Source organism: Chelonoidis abingdonii, chromosome 14, assembly GCF_003597395.2.
Source record: "Chelonoidis abingdonii isolate Lonesome George chromosome 14, CheloAbing_2.0, whole genome shotgun sequence".
NCBI lineage: Eukaryota > Metazoa > Chordata > Testudines > Testudinidae > Chelonoidis > Chelonoidis abingdonii.
In genome coordinates this window covers 6115345-6129684 of record NC_133782.1, presented here as the reverse complement: position 1 = coordinate 6129684, position 14340 = coordinate 6115345, and the positions used below count along the sequence as shown (strand labels likewise).

Genomic DNA, 14340 nt, shown 5'->3' with positions numbered 1-14340 from the left:
CATCCTTTATGGGAGCAACAACGAGAAGACATGTACACCCGTGTCACAGGGCTCCTGCTGACAGCTACCTCTTGAGGAATAAGCAGTACAATGTGAGCAAAAGATGTGTCAATGCCAACCTACCTGCTTTGTGCCAAGGTACCAGTCAACACAACTTACCACACGGAGGAAATACCCACTTCCTCATACCCACTTCCAAAGCAGACTTATGCATCTGCTAGATTACAGCAGAGGTAACCCACAGCAGGGCTGTCCTGTGTCATTTCAGGCCATGTGGCATGCCATCAGTGACTTACATTTTTATTTCATTCGCCAGTTTGAAATAACGTATGAATTCCTTAGGGAAGTGTGTAGAAGAGGACAGAATAGACACTGTGCCTCTGTGTGTGATGAAAGCTACAGCCAGAATATAAAGTTAACCCCCCATCTCTTTTTTTTAAGGAGGAAAAAAACCAATTTCTACTGAGCTTAGCCTAACAGATTTCAAGGGATATTGACATGGGAGGTGATACATTATAAAGTGAACCCCATACATTAAATCATTCACTGTGGAAGGCTACTGATGTTTCTGTGCAGCATCCAGGAGAATTTCAGAGGATGTACCACATCGGATAAGTGACACTGACACCCAGTGTTCAATTTGTAATGAAAGAGGTGCCAGGGCACAAGCAATTTTGTTAACTTTAATAACTGATGTGGCCAGAGGCACCAGGGGGCTCTGAACTGCCCAGCCCAGAGGTGCCCGGGGTGGGGACGGGACGAGACGACTATGAACTGCCAGGCCCAAAGGTGCCAGGGGGCTATTAATTGTCAGGCCCAGCGGTGCTGGGGCTATGAACCGCCAGGCCCAGAGGTGCTGGGGGGGGCTAGGAACTGCCAGGCCCATAGGTGCTGGGGGCGGAGGCTACGAACTGCCAGGCCCAGAGGTGCCGGGGCTAGGAACTGCCAGGCCCAGAGGTGCTGGGGGCAGGGGGGGAGGCTACGAACTGCCAGGCCCAGAGGTGCTGGGGGCAGCGGGGGAGGCTATGAACTGCCAGGCCCAGAGGTGCTGGGGCTCTGAACTGCCAGGCCCAGAGGTGCCAGGGCTCATCCCTTGCACAAATGACGCTTTGCTGGCATGGTGTTTTATCCAACGTGTCGGGCACATTATGCAGCAGCACTTTGGTGGTTCATTTATATCATGGTAATGTTGGTTAAATAGCACACCTTTGAACGTGTCAATTTAGCAACTATAATAAGAGGATCTCTGATGGTTTACAAACATTTATTAATACTGCCGACACCCATCTGAGGCCAGGTTTATAATCCCTATTTACAGTCGGAGATTTTGTTATGAAGAGGTTACAGTAAGTGACTTTTCCAAGATCGCACCACAAGCCAGAGATAGCGCTGAGAACAGAACTCTGCTGTCCTGGCTCCCAGTTCCATGTCTATAACCTCCCAATCACACATACTCCCCTGGATATGGTGTTATGTGGGACTTCATAGTAATGACAGTATTGCTATATTTAAAAATTGTAGTACAATCGAAACCTGTTAAGCACTAACAAGGTGCATACCAAATCCCTAGACATGCAGACCTGCCATTTGGGGAAGTTCATCAGATCTTGTTCCACATTCAGATCTGGCTCCAAACTATGTGGCTTAGGCCATATGTAACATATTGATGGGACACGGTTTTCTTTTGACCTTTTGGGTGACATTCACTGTACCTGCACACAGCACAATAATCAGGGTTTATGCAGGTGAAATTCAGTGGGAGAGGAAAGTGAATTGGAGACAAAATCTACCCTCCCCAACGCAGGGAAAATGTATTGGGCTTCAGCCCCAGGGATTCAATAATGGCCATCATTTGTGAGGGGTGTGATAGCCAGTGAACCCACATATTCAAATGTCCCCAACCCTTAGTCACTTCCAGCTCCACCCTCTGAGCCAGCCTGTGCAGGACTAGTGGTGACATCTCCTCCAGAGACCACAGCTCATGCAGTTGTCCCTCAAACGGTGCTTAATTGACTTGCATCAACCCCCTACCCCCACCCACCATGAGTAACTCATCCTTGAGGGGTTTTTTATTTAAGATGGCCTTACTCTCTCATAGGCTAAATTTCAATTCAATGCATCCAAAACATCTTCATTTAACTGACCAGATTAGCGTTCCACCTGAATTTCAGCTTTTGGTCCACGTGACGCAACAATTTTAACAGGTCAATTGCTTCAGCAAATAGTCATTGAAAAGGGTTTCACTGTATGTCTGGCTCTGACCATAGGCTTATTCTTTCAAACAGCCTCCAGGCCTGATCCACAGCCCACCGAAACCAATGGCTGTGCTGCCACAGACCACAACGGACTTTGGATCAGATCCAATGCCCTCACCCTCGCTGAGAACTGACTTCAGTAGGAATTATTTATCCTCAATTATTTATCCTCAATTAAAGGTAAGGAGACGGGAGGGAGAGACTTAATGAATGAGTGCAATGCTATTGGGAAACAGGTTGTTTAAATAAAACACTGAAGATTGTTCATAAATGTCTTCAGCTAAAAGAAATAAACATAGGGAATGAATCTGGTGCAAAACTTGCTGACCATAATAGCAATGTGAGTTCCAGTGGACTTTGAAAATGGATCAACAGACTGGCTGCAGGGTTTCTGACAGGCCCACCCACCCTAGGAAACATATCTGGATTGTCTCCTAGGATTCCAACATGCACCAATAATCAGGGTGAAGAGAAACAGATTTAGATTTCTAATAGGCAGCTCTACTGTCTGACAGTTCCTCCCCAGGGTAACAGACCTCCCGTTCCAATACTGTACCATGCTATTCTCTAGTGGGGTAAATAAGAAATCCGTGAGCCGTCTCAATGCCCAACAGTGAGAATGACAAGACAACGGCTGGCACCATCAATCAATTCCTTCTGTAAAACTAACTCGGTTGATTTATTCAGCATCACAGACCGTCCTGTGTAGCTCCAGGTAAGCACATTAAAATGACAGAGATGCACATGCTGCCTGGTCATGCCTCACTCTGAGGACTTCCAGGATTTTCCTAGGGAATTTCAGTGCACCTGCAAGTCCCATCCTGAAGGGAATGCCACTTTCCAGCTTTCCCCACTCTAACTGGGGTCATTTAAGCTTCAAGTGCTGCCTTAGTATTAGCAAGAGGTCATTCCATTTAAACCATGCCAAACTGACACGGATGCCATTCAAATCTGGTCGCTGCCCTGTGGCCAAGCAAATCAGATTTATTTCTTGCAGCTCTACAGTCTTTCCCAGGTGTGTGGAGCTACTTATGGAGGGAGAGAGGGGCAGTGCACCTGGAAATCTGAATTTTCCCCCTTTGGGAGAAATTGCAAGTGATGTGAGTTGCGGGGAGAGGGATCTGGCCTGTTTGCTGCCTGGCCATATGGCTGGGGTGCTGCTGGCTTTCTGGGGATTGAGGATCAGAGCATCAGCTGGGGGCTGCATAGAGGATGGCTGGTGGGTAGGTGCTGAGAGCTGTATGGGAAGTAACAGCGTCTGGGGATTGCAAGGGGAAGGATGGGGCTGAGGGCTGTTTGCAAGGTGCGTGGGGGGGGAGGGAAGAGCGCTGTGTGGGGACTGGCTGGTGGGTGAGGAGTGGGCTGGGCGCTGTGTGGGGTTCGGGCCTGGATTAGAGGTGAGGGCTGTATGAGGCGTGGCTGGGGGGCTGACTGGGGACAGATGGAGGCTGAGGGGAGTGGGTGGGGGCTGGCTGGGAGAGCATGGTGACACTCCTTGAGCCCTTCCCCTTCAGTCCCTGCTGATTGCCTCCTCCTTCTCCTGGATTCAGCAGGGGCAGCAGAAAGGCTGCCTGAATAGCAGGCACCACAGCCCCTCCCAACTGCCAGGAGAAGCCTCTGCAGCCCTGCCTGTTGTGTATGGGGCCCCAGACAGGCCGTGTGACAGCACGATGGCACTGCCAGCTGGGCTCTTGGCAGTCCTAGACTGCCCCTCTATCCAGGGTGAGCTGCAGGGTCAGTTCAGGATGCAGGCAGAGCTGTTACATACACAAGCAGTTTCTCCTATAGGTCTGATATCGGCAAAGCTAGGAAGTCAAACTTATCCGCAGGCCTCTGATAGGATGGGTCACGCCTCAGGTCTTAAGTAAGCTGTATACCCCGGCGTCAGAGCTATGGAAGATGCCTGGGCATCCAAACCAGTTGTCTGGAAACAAACTTTTCTGCTGCTCTCCTCTTGAAGATGCAAGAGAACTCACTGGGGCTGTGGCAGTCCTGCCTACTGACATGTCTCTGCTATCAGACTGAGAGATGCTGTTATCCGATTTCACAAAGGCAAGCATGGATTTCAGGCTGGGAGCAGTGTGTCCCCGGTGTCATGACTGTCAGGATGTGTCCACTTGCAGGGAAGGCTGCAGTGACTGTTCTTTTCATCAACATCTACCTTGGGTTGCCATTTCCCTCCTACTGCAAGCAATTACCCGGTCTCAATATTTGAAGAGACACAGAAGGGGAGGCTTTGCCTCATTCAAGCTCCCAGAGAGAGACGTGTGCTCTGTTTAATTTCTGACTGAAAACCATGACAATAAAAATTAACGTCGCTGCCCCAGGGCCTCATCCTCTCTTTACCCCACCAGTCTAGGTGGAATCAGAGGAGGGTGCCAGACCCTGTGAATGCCAATCACAACTCAAGGAAGCAGTGAACTAAGTGCTGCACTGTGGGAGAATGTCAGGACCAGTCAAGAGATTGGAGCAGAGGTTTGCTGAAAGGCAGAATCACCATTAGAATCTGGTTACAATGACATGACAAGGCAACTCAGAACTAAGATCTGCATGGCAAGGAAAAGGACGCATTTACCTACTTTCCAAGGCTGCTCGGTGGAAGTCTTCACACTGCTGTAGCAATTGTCACAACACAATGCAACTACCAATGGATACAGAAAAATAAAGGTGAAAATGACAACACACATAAAAAAGAAAATTAATATCATGGACATTAAAATAAAGCAAAAAATATATACAAAAAAACCCCAAAAAGAAACTTAAAATTACGCCAGCTCTTGCAAGCTTTTCAAATCAAATTTAAAAAATGTATTTAATTAATATAAAAAATGAATGGGCTGGATGGAGTCATTGGCACCGTGAAACAGGAACCTGTAAGAAGGGATTTAAAACAGGTACCTGTACATGGGAACGGTGACTGTCCGTTCATAGTACTGCCAGGTAGAGTGCAGGTCAGTTCGAGAGAGGTTGGTGGCATAGAACCTCCAAGCAGCCTGTGGAGGAGAAGGGAGCTGTATGTGTGAGTGAAAAACAGCTATAACTGTCCTTCCCACCCCAACCCTCCAATCCACAGCAAGATCAGCAGATTCATCAGAGGATCAGAGTGCTAGTCAGCTGCTAATGGAAGGGTTCTTCGGTTGACTCAGACCAGTATTTTTTAAAGAGATGACCAGGCGATGAGCCTATGAAAATATACAGTAATGATTTGTACTGCTGCTCAGTAAACAGTTTAAAATTGAATATGTATCCCTGGCTCATGGCACCCACCTCTGAAAATGCTGCCTTCACTTTGTGGTTGGTTATGTTAAAAACAAAATAAAACAAACAAACAAGTTTTAGAACCTGATGGTTAGAATTACTGGTGCTTACAACCCCAGCTGAGTCAAAGGGAGCTGTGGATGCTCAGCATCTCTGGAAATCGGCCTCTTCAAGACTCTCAGAGAACACCATCCTGATAGTCAATATCCATTCAGCTGGAACACACATCAAAAATTTTCAAGGCTCACAAGTAGTTCAGTCTAGTAGCTGAAGAGCCTTTCCGCTTCCTAAGCCCACCGAGTCAGTCTGTCACAGATCCACTCTTTGAGTCTGATTCTGATCTTAAATTGGTGCATCTTCGACTCCAACAGCGCTGGTACACCTGATTTATGAGAGTCTGACTGTGATCTGAATCAGACCCTCTGCCTTGAACCGGCAGCTCCCACTGGGTTCCTGCCCTGCTGGGTTTTATTTATTAAAGAACAGAGTCTCTCTGTAGACTGGGAGACTTGACAGTCTATGGCTTTACTGCTGCAATAGCAGATTATTACTTAGATTACAATAGAGCCTTATGCACAGACATCTGTTTCCATCAAAAAATGCTCCCAACTGCCGCCATCACATTCACAGAAATTTTCTCTTTGCATAAAACCAATTTGGGGAAAAGAGGCTGAATTAATGAATTGTCTGCATCATGTATTAACTAAATCAGCTTGGATTTTGTCGTTTCTCCCCCCAGACTGGCTGACAGCATCTGCTGTCATCCAGTGGATGATTTCCTTGCATTTATTTTCAGGCCTGCTGTCTAGCACCTTTTGAGCTGCCTCAAAATGCCACCTTCCCTCCTCCTCCAGAGAGTCTCAAAGAATAATGAATTGGAAACGATTCGTCTGAGACAGTTTAATATAAAGTTTCCTTTGCTTGAGTCCTGGATGTTGGTCCCTTGGGTTCATTTCCCTCCTGTAATGTTCTTAAAACGTGTTACTTGCACTGTTTCATGCCTCAGCAGTATTCTTCAGTGCAAGAATAAAGGGTACATCTACACTGCAAATCTCCCCCTCCCCCAGCACAAGTGAGACACAGAGCCTGGGTCAACTGATTTGAGCTCACAAGGTTTGCACAACAGGACTAAAAATAGCAGTGTAGATGTTTGAGCTCAGGGTTGCTGGGTTTCAGAGGCCAGGCTCCAGCCCAAGCCAGAACGTCTACACTGCTATTTTGAGCTCTGCAGCCCGAGCCCCCAGAGCCCCTCAGTTGACCCGAGCTCGGAAACTTGCGGCCATGGGTCTATTTTTGCAGTGTAGATGACCTCTATGTGTCAATTCCTAGGAGGCTGGTTAGATAGAAGGTTAGGATCTCTTCCACAGCTCAAGAAAGTCCATGGGAAGACTCCCATCGATTGTGATGGGAATTAAGCAAGGCCCACAATCAAGAAGACCTTATAAGGAGAGGGAAGTGCACCTGCAACTCTTTACTTTGCACTAGGATGACTTTAAAATACTCTCACTAGAAACAGCATCCGTACCTGGAGGAGGCAAAGTGGCTTTTTTTTTTTTACACTAGTCTTTCTACACTGGAGACGTGGGGCTAGACCATCAGCTCAGCTGAGCAGGGGTGAAGAAGCCACCTTTCTGTTCCCCAATTCTGGACTGGCTTGGCGCCAAAATGACCCGATAGGGACCACTGCACCAGCTGAAGACCAGGCAGAGCTCTGGTCACTTCACCCCAGCCATGGCACAGCCCCTCTCTATCCCCTACGTGTAGGTGATGTGGGGCCTCTTTGCCAGCAGAAATCTTCGGCTGTCCCATTAGGGGAAGTTTCTGCCTGAGGCTGTGGAAACCAGCCAGAACAGGGACCGAGGACCTGACCAGTCGAGTCAACTGTGGGTGAGGCCAGGAGTGGAATGAATGTGCCAGTCTCAGCTTAGCCCATAGCAGACACATATTCACTTCCCCCAGGGCACGATTTCCAGGCTCCGAGAGGGCAGATGGAGATGCAGTGACAGAGCTAAGCAGAGAGAACATGAGTAGCACCTGCCTGCATGGTGCCTTGTCTGGCCGCCCAGGAATCCGCTCAATTCTATGAGTGTAAAAAGATCTCCCTTCATTCAAGACAATTAACCAGAAGCAATTCTGCTGAAACCGTCCAGATAGACGTGGCTCCTTTGTGTCAGTTCAGTCCTAGCCAGGTATTGTTACTGATACCTACATGTAACAGACAAAAAACCCAGCCATCCTGGTCTGTCATCTCTGGGTCGCAATGTCTGCTGAGACAGAGCAGCTGCTGGTATTGGGGAGTTCATGCAGCACATCTCTGTCGTCAGGATCGGGACACTGTTTGCTAACCTGAATCAGGCCCGCTGCAGGGTTTCGCCTCTTCTCAAAGTGCTTTTGCCGATGCTGTTCTTGAACCTTCAGGGCAAAGCCAGAACCTAAAATGCCCTGGAAGAAAGAATGAGACCATTTAGAGTAATCCGTGCGTTAGCCCGGCTCTAAAAGGTTGCGTTTGTGATAGCTCTACCCTGACAGCTCGCTCTCTCCTCTGATTTGTTCTCTTCTCATTTTCTGTCCCATTAAGATCATGGTGTACTTCCCCTCTCCCTAAGCTAATAATTTCCACCCACCATAAAATGCTATGACTGTGAGACATGGAGTCTGGGGGTAAATGCTTTACTTCTCTCAGGCGTTGCAATAAAGTGTAAGCTGTTCACCCAGTGCTGCAGCTCCATCAAGACAAAAAGCAGTTTTCTGCAATGAACTCCCAAACGTTTGCAAAAATGATTGTGGTAGCTTAATAAAATCTCCCCAGTGGCTCAGGAGCAAGAAATGGCACTATCACTGGATTGTGACTATTTGGGGACAAAAACAAGGCCAATGGTTTCAGTTGCCCAAATATCTGTACTTATTTTGCAGCACACAATCCAGAATTTTTATCCTGTCCTATCATTCCCCCCATGACCCTTCTTCATTCATATCTAAGGAAGTCAGTGAGTGCATGCAGTATGAATATACAACTGTGTCTCTCTCGTGTTGTCCTCTGTGTTGATTCAAAGGAGTATGCGTAGCCAGAATATAGAGATGCACAGAACATATTATTCTATTGTTACTTGGCTGTTTTTCTGTGATCAGTTCCAGTCCACAGAGATGTAAGCCCAAACAGTCTTCAGTATTATGTGGTTGTTTTCATGTTCCTTGAAATGCCACGTTTGGTGGCAGGAAACAAAAAACTTTCAAAAATGTGCAGGCCCAAACTTTCAAAAATGTGCACCCTCCATCCCTGGGACCAGATTTTCAAGAGAGCTCAGCACATTTTTAAAAAAAACATGCAGTTTGCGGAAGCTGGGAGCTTTTGGAAAGTCCAGCTCTGATGGAGGAGTCCAAATGGGAACTGAGGTTCTTGGAAAATCTGGCTCCAGTTATGGGTGCTGGGCACTTGAAAGCTAATCTGAAGGGCTTCAGTGCAACCAATGGGAAAGTGCTCACCAATGCTCAGTCAAACGCTTTGTGTTTCTCTCTCATAAATAAGGATTAATTAAAAAAACTCCTTTCATGCATAAGCCTTGGAACAGACCCTTTGCTGCTGTAAACCAACGTGGCTACACTGATTTACACCAGCTTAGAATCCGGCCCTAAGTATCTGATCTATGCAAAAGATGGAACTGTTCTAATCTTTTAGTTAAAAAGACTAAATCCTGAGAGGCACCAAGCAGACACAATGCTCACTGCAGTCCCTGGGCATCTCACGGGTCCTGCCCCTCCTAGTCAGTGTTGCCAACTCTCATGATTTTATCACAAGTCTCACAATATTTGATCTTTTTCCTTAAAACCCCAGCTCCTGGATTCATGCGATTATGTGTGAGTCTCAGCTTTTATTCAAAACAAAAATAAGTTTGTCACTCTCATGATTGCACAGAAAAGCTCAAAAATGTAAAGCCTAAAAGTTAAAAAAACAGAAAGTATATCAAAATGAATCCCAAAATGTGTCGTTCCCCCTTCCTTCCCCATCCCCCTACCTCAATCTCATGACTCCACAAGGCAGCCTCAGGACCTTCTGGGCCCTGATTCATGAATTTTGAACACTGGGTGCTGCCAGTACTGGGATTTCGCCATTGAGCTGAAATCCTTTTGCTGCAATAAGTAATTAAATGTCTGCAAAGTTAACTCCATCAAAAAAATCGGAGAGAGCCATATAAGCGAGACGGCAGCCTCGGTGAATGTAAACGGGACTGTCTAGAGAAAATATCATGTTCTGCTTTCACGGTAATGTTTGGGTGCTTACTTACAGCAGGGAGGGCAAAAAAGGAGACTCCGATGAGGGTGAAAGTTGCAGCCAGGAGACGCCCATTCCAGGTCTGTGGATACTTGTCCCCATAGCCGATGGTGGTGAGCGTAATCTGAGGAAAGAGAGAGTCAAAGCCTGTTCACTCCAGGGCATTTTGGCTAGCCCCGTATTGAAAACTGAAACAGCTGAATGCAATTCACTCTTCAGCATAATCTCCCCCTTCCCTGGTTATTCTTATGCCAGCTCCCAGGATTCTATCCTGTAGGGTACTTCACTGGCATATTCATCACAGTGGCTATGTCTATAGAAATACATATGTACAGGGGGATGTGGGAGCCCCATAGAGAAGTTTACAGGATCTTTTATGTTCTCTAGAGCGATGGAGCCACACTGCTGAGTACTTACAGAGGCAGTGCAAAGCTCCTCTGCTTGCTATATCTGTGCACAATGGAAACTGGTTTACAAGAATTGAAAAACTGGTTGAAAGAATTGGGTCTGTTTAGTCTAGAAAACAGAAGGCTCAGCAGGGATATGATAACAGTCTTCAAATATGTAAAAAGGGACAGTGATCAATTGTCCTCCAGGTCTGTCGAGGGAAGAAGAAGAATTAATCAGCTTTGCAGCCAGGTAGACTTAGGTTAGATATTTGGAAAAGCTTTCTAACTATAAGCTCTGGGTTAGGTTACTTAGCTGGTGGCGGAATCCCCACTCCTGGAGGTGTTTAAGAACAGGTTAGACAAATATCTGTCAGGGATGATCTAGGTATACTTAATCCTGCCTCAGTGTGTGTGCTGGACCCCATGACCCCTCGAGGTTCCCTTCCAGCCCAGCATTTCTACGATTCACTCACAGCAGTGTCACAAATTCTTTCTTTCTTGTGCCTACATATCTGCCCTTAGCACAATAGCTGCCACCAGCAGCAGCCACAGAAACAGCCAGCTATAATCAACAACGTACTGCCACAGACACTCTGCCTACAGGGGGGAAATGGCATCTTGCCAAGGCAACTTCAGAGGTGTTCTAGCCATCTGCCTCAGCACATACAACATCCCCATCACCCGGCTATCTCAGCCCCTCCCAAAGATCTGTGGATGTATCCTCAGGCACCCCATGTATTGCTATCCCCATTTCACAGTGGAGGAAGCTGAGGCTCAGAAGACCAGATTTAATCCTTCCTTGGTGCCACTACCAGGAGGCAGCTTGTATCTCTCCTACTATGGTGCTGCCCTATTGCCATTGGCAGGGCACACATCTCCCAGGCACATGATCACCCCAGCCATGCCTCCTCCCATCCCGCTCTCTCCCTTCATTCTCTGGACCACCCCAGCCCATCCCAGAACACCTCTGCAGTAGGAGAGAGGGGTTCCACAGAGGTGCTGTGGAGTTTACACCAGTCCTAGGGCCCCCTTTCTACTAGCTTATCTTGCCTATGTTCACCCAGGGAATCTGTGGCACAGCTAGGCACTCAACCCAGAGCCTCTGATTGCCAGTCCAGTGTGATAGCCACCAGGCCATCCTGGTTTTTACTTCCGTCCCTCAGAATGGGCAGCTTTTCTCATTAAACAGGCATATACACATCACTGCCTTCTGGGGAGAAGGCTTATGCATTTTACTCCAAAGCATCCATGTAGGAGATGGAATGGCTCCTTCAGGACTGAGAACAATAACCCAGTATTCCCCAAACTCCCATCAAGCTTTTCAGCTGTGGATCTTTCAAATGAGGCAGTGTTATTTCCATGCATAAAAGTCTGAAACTGTTTATTCCTAATCATTCTAAAAGTGCCTATTAACTGGCTTCCCTTCCTATTTCCAAGCGCAGTATCCTGAAGGTACAAATTACTGCAGCTTAATACAGCCTGATTCACAATTGTGAATATATTACTGATTATACTGCTATAATGTTCCAAGCAGGGGTTGGGATGTTGGCATGTATGTGTGTTGTGGGATGAGGTGGGAGATTTGCAAAGATATGCTTGAACTCCAGAATGCAGGAGAAGAGACCGGTATAACTTTACTGCCAAGTGTCTGCTGGCAAAGGATGAAGAAACTTAGGTTTGTAGCCTCCAGCAATGGAAAGTCCGCCCAGAGCAAGGTCACAGCGGGCTACAACCCTCCTTCCCCACGTAGTCCAGCATGGCCCACAAAGTGAGTGGAGCAAGCCAGGATGGGGCGAAGCAGGCAGGGATGTGGTGATTCATAACATCTTCCAGGCAGCCTCTGCAAGCAGCACTCCTATGTATCCCTCTCCAGAATTGAAACTGCCCCGCCTCTTCAACTACTTCGGGCACAGCTGCCTCTGAGGGTTCAAACTGCACCCCAGCCCTGCACTTATGGGGTTAATTAAACCTACTGCACATTAATTTAAAACAAACTCATTTTTATATGAAGAAAAATATAATCAGTGGCTTTCCCTAAAGCATTTTATAGACATAAGCACTATAAACTCTTTCCATTAGATGCCATTTAGACAAAATATTTAGCAAAAAGCATCTTAATGATTGTTCTATATTGAAACACATCTTGGAAAGAGTTTTATTCTACATTCACTGAGATGTTACTACACAGATTTCAGCAGGGACTTATCTAGGCCGGAGCCACTAAGTGCAGATCCAGAAAAGGATCCAAACATTCCCAAAATATAGGGGGTGCTTGGAGTTTGAATTCAGACCTACCACTTTGTTGTTATTTCTTTGTACTGAAGTAGTGCCTACAAGTCAGATCCCATTGTGCTAACCACTGTATAAATCTATAACAAAGAGACAACCCCTGCCCTGAAGAGCTCACAATCTAAGGAATATGGGATCAATCACTCCTCCATTAAAGAGAGTGTTGCTACAGACATAAAAACAAATACAATCCTGTAAGGAAGGATTGAACTTAGATACAAACTCGTCTTAGGTAGTTCTTCTGCCCTGCACCATTCACCAACAGTTCCAGGGCCACTGATCAGTATTTCAGGACCACGGTCAGTGACCAGAACAGTGGAAGGTCAGATTTGTTCTTACCCAGAGACAGGTCTAATTTGCAAAATTTGGAACTTTGGTGAAATCCTGACCCACTGACATCAATGACAAAACTCCCATTGATTTCTATGAGGCTAGCAGATCACCCCTGGATTTCAAACCCGCTGTGGCCATCTGCTCCCTGACTTCCAGCAATCAGGGAGTTACATCTTTATTTAGACCTCACACAAAGTGAAATATTGAAGCAAGACTGGGAGTGACAGCTCAATAAGGCTCTCAGAGGAATACCAGAAGCTGTATGAGCAGTTATTTGATAGTATAACTGTTCCAAATTTTCAATGGAAATTTTCATTGCAATTTTGAATATCAGTGAAAAAAAACCTACATGAAAAATATCAATGAAGTGTTTTCAATATTTTCCCCATTTTTGAGCAGCTCTGTTTGACAGATAAAAAGGATAACTCCAAATCTAGTTGTCTTGGAGAGGAAGGAAGGGCAGTAAACTTGGCTTTGAATTTTTCTCATTGTTTTCTAGTTACCTTCAAACCATGCTTTGTTTTCCTAACTGTAACCAATGTGCTTGAAAACCTTGATGAGCAATTTACTAACAACAGTCTTCCCATTGTTGAATCATCTGATTCCTCCCAAAGCTTGGAGCTGTTAAGATCTCAGATTTTGGTTCGGGGCTCATCTGTAGGTTTTAACAAGCTTTGTCTTGAAGCCAAGACTGGCTCCCAGAAGGGTTGGAGCAGAACAATAGACAAAGTAAATTAGAACCTCATTAATTCTCCCTTTGTTAATCTGCTAATCCAATAATTCACACACTCACACACACAAAGAAAAACTAAACAACAGCAGTGTCCTCTCTGCACTTGTCTTCAAAGATTTAATAACAGAGCGACTTCATGACTGAAAGCATTCTATTACTAAGACCGCATTACTTTTTTACAAAATATGCTCCAGTGCTTTTAACAGCACATTATGATGTATTATTATGAATAATTAAAGTAAATAGCACTTGTCAAAATACATGATCAAAATGCATTTAGTAATTCAGTATCTCTGTTAGATATGGCTCAACTGTTCTGGTGCAACTAAGTCCATGGAGTTGTACTATCCCAGTGGGAGGTCCTGGAAGCATTGTGCCTCTGGTATTCCCAGTGACCCCACAGAGTGCAAGTGCTGTACCAACCTGAAAAGCCATGGCCCGGACTCCTTTGAAAAGACTGGAACGAGGAGCATTTCCTCCAGGAAGCCTAGGAGATGTTCGCCAACTAACACTGACTTCGCTGAAGCACATAAAAGGACTGAGGCTATTTAGTGCTTGCTAAGTAAATATTTTGGTTGATTGTGTGCTTGATCCCTTCCCACCAGCCCTTTGGAAGAAGCCTTTTGTCTTCGGCAGTCAACTATTCAGGGCTGGAGCTTGGGTGAGATTCTCCAAAATGCTGAAGCCCAGTGGGACTTGTGTTGCTAAGTTACGCAGACCTTGTCTGCACCTGCAGGGTACATGTGGCTACATGCTGCAGCATGGATGCTGGAACAATTTGTATCGTGAGGGTGCTGAGAACCACTGAACCAA

General features: G+C 46.2%; 1 protein-coding gene across 7 annotated transcripts in view; it reads right to left on the bottom strand.

Annotated features, from left to right (window-relative positions):
* The window catches only part of KCNQ2 (potassium voltage-gated channel subfamily Q member 2), a 111722-nt gene that overhangs the window by 39230 nt on the left and 58152 nt on the right, over positions 1 to 14340 (bottom strand). For all 7 annotated transcript variants that reach the window (XM_032766322.1, XM_032766320.1, XM_075072212.1 and 4 more), the window contains exons 6-8: positions 9797 to 9907; positions 7860 to 7955; positions 5154 to 5248 (exon numbers count right to left, since the gene is read on the bottom strand). In XM_032766322.1, the coding sequence (XP_032622213.1) occupies positions 5154 to 5248; positions 7860 to 7955; positions 9797 to 9907 (302 nt within the window). The remainder of the gene's footprint in view (positions 1 to 5153; positions 5249 to 7859; positions 7956 to 9796; positions 9908 to 14340) is intronic.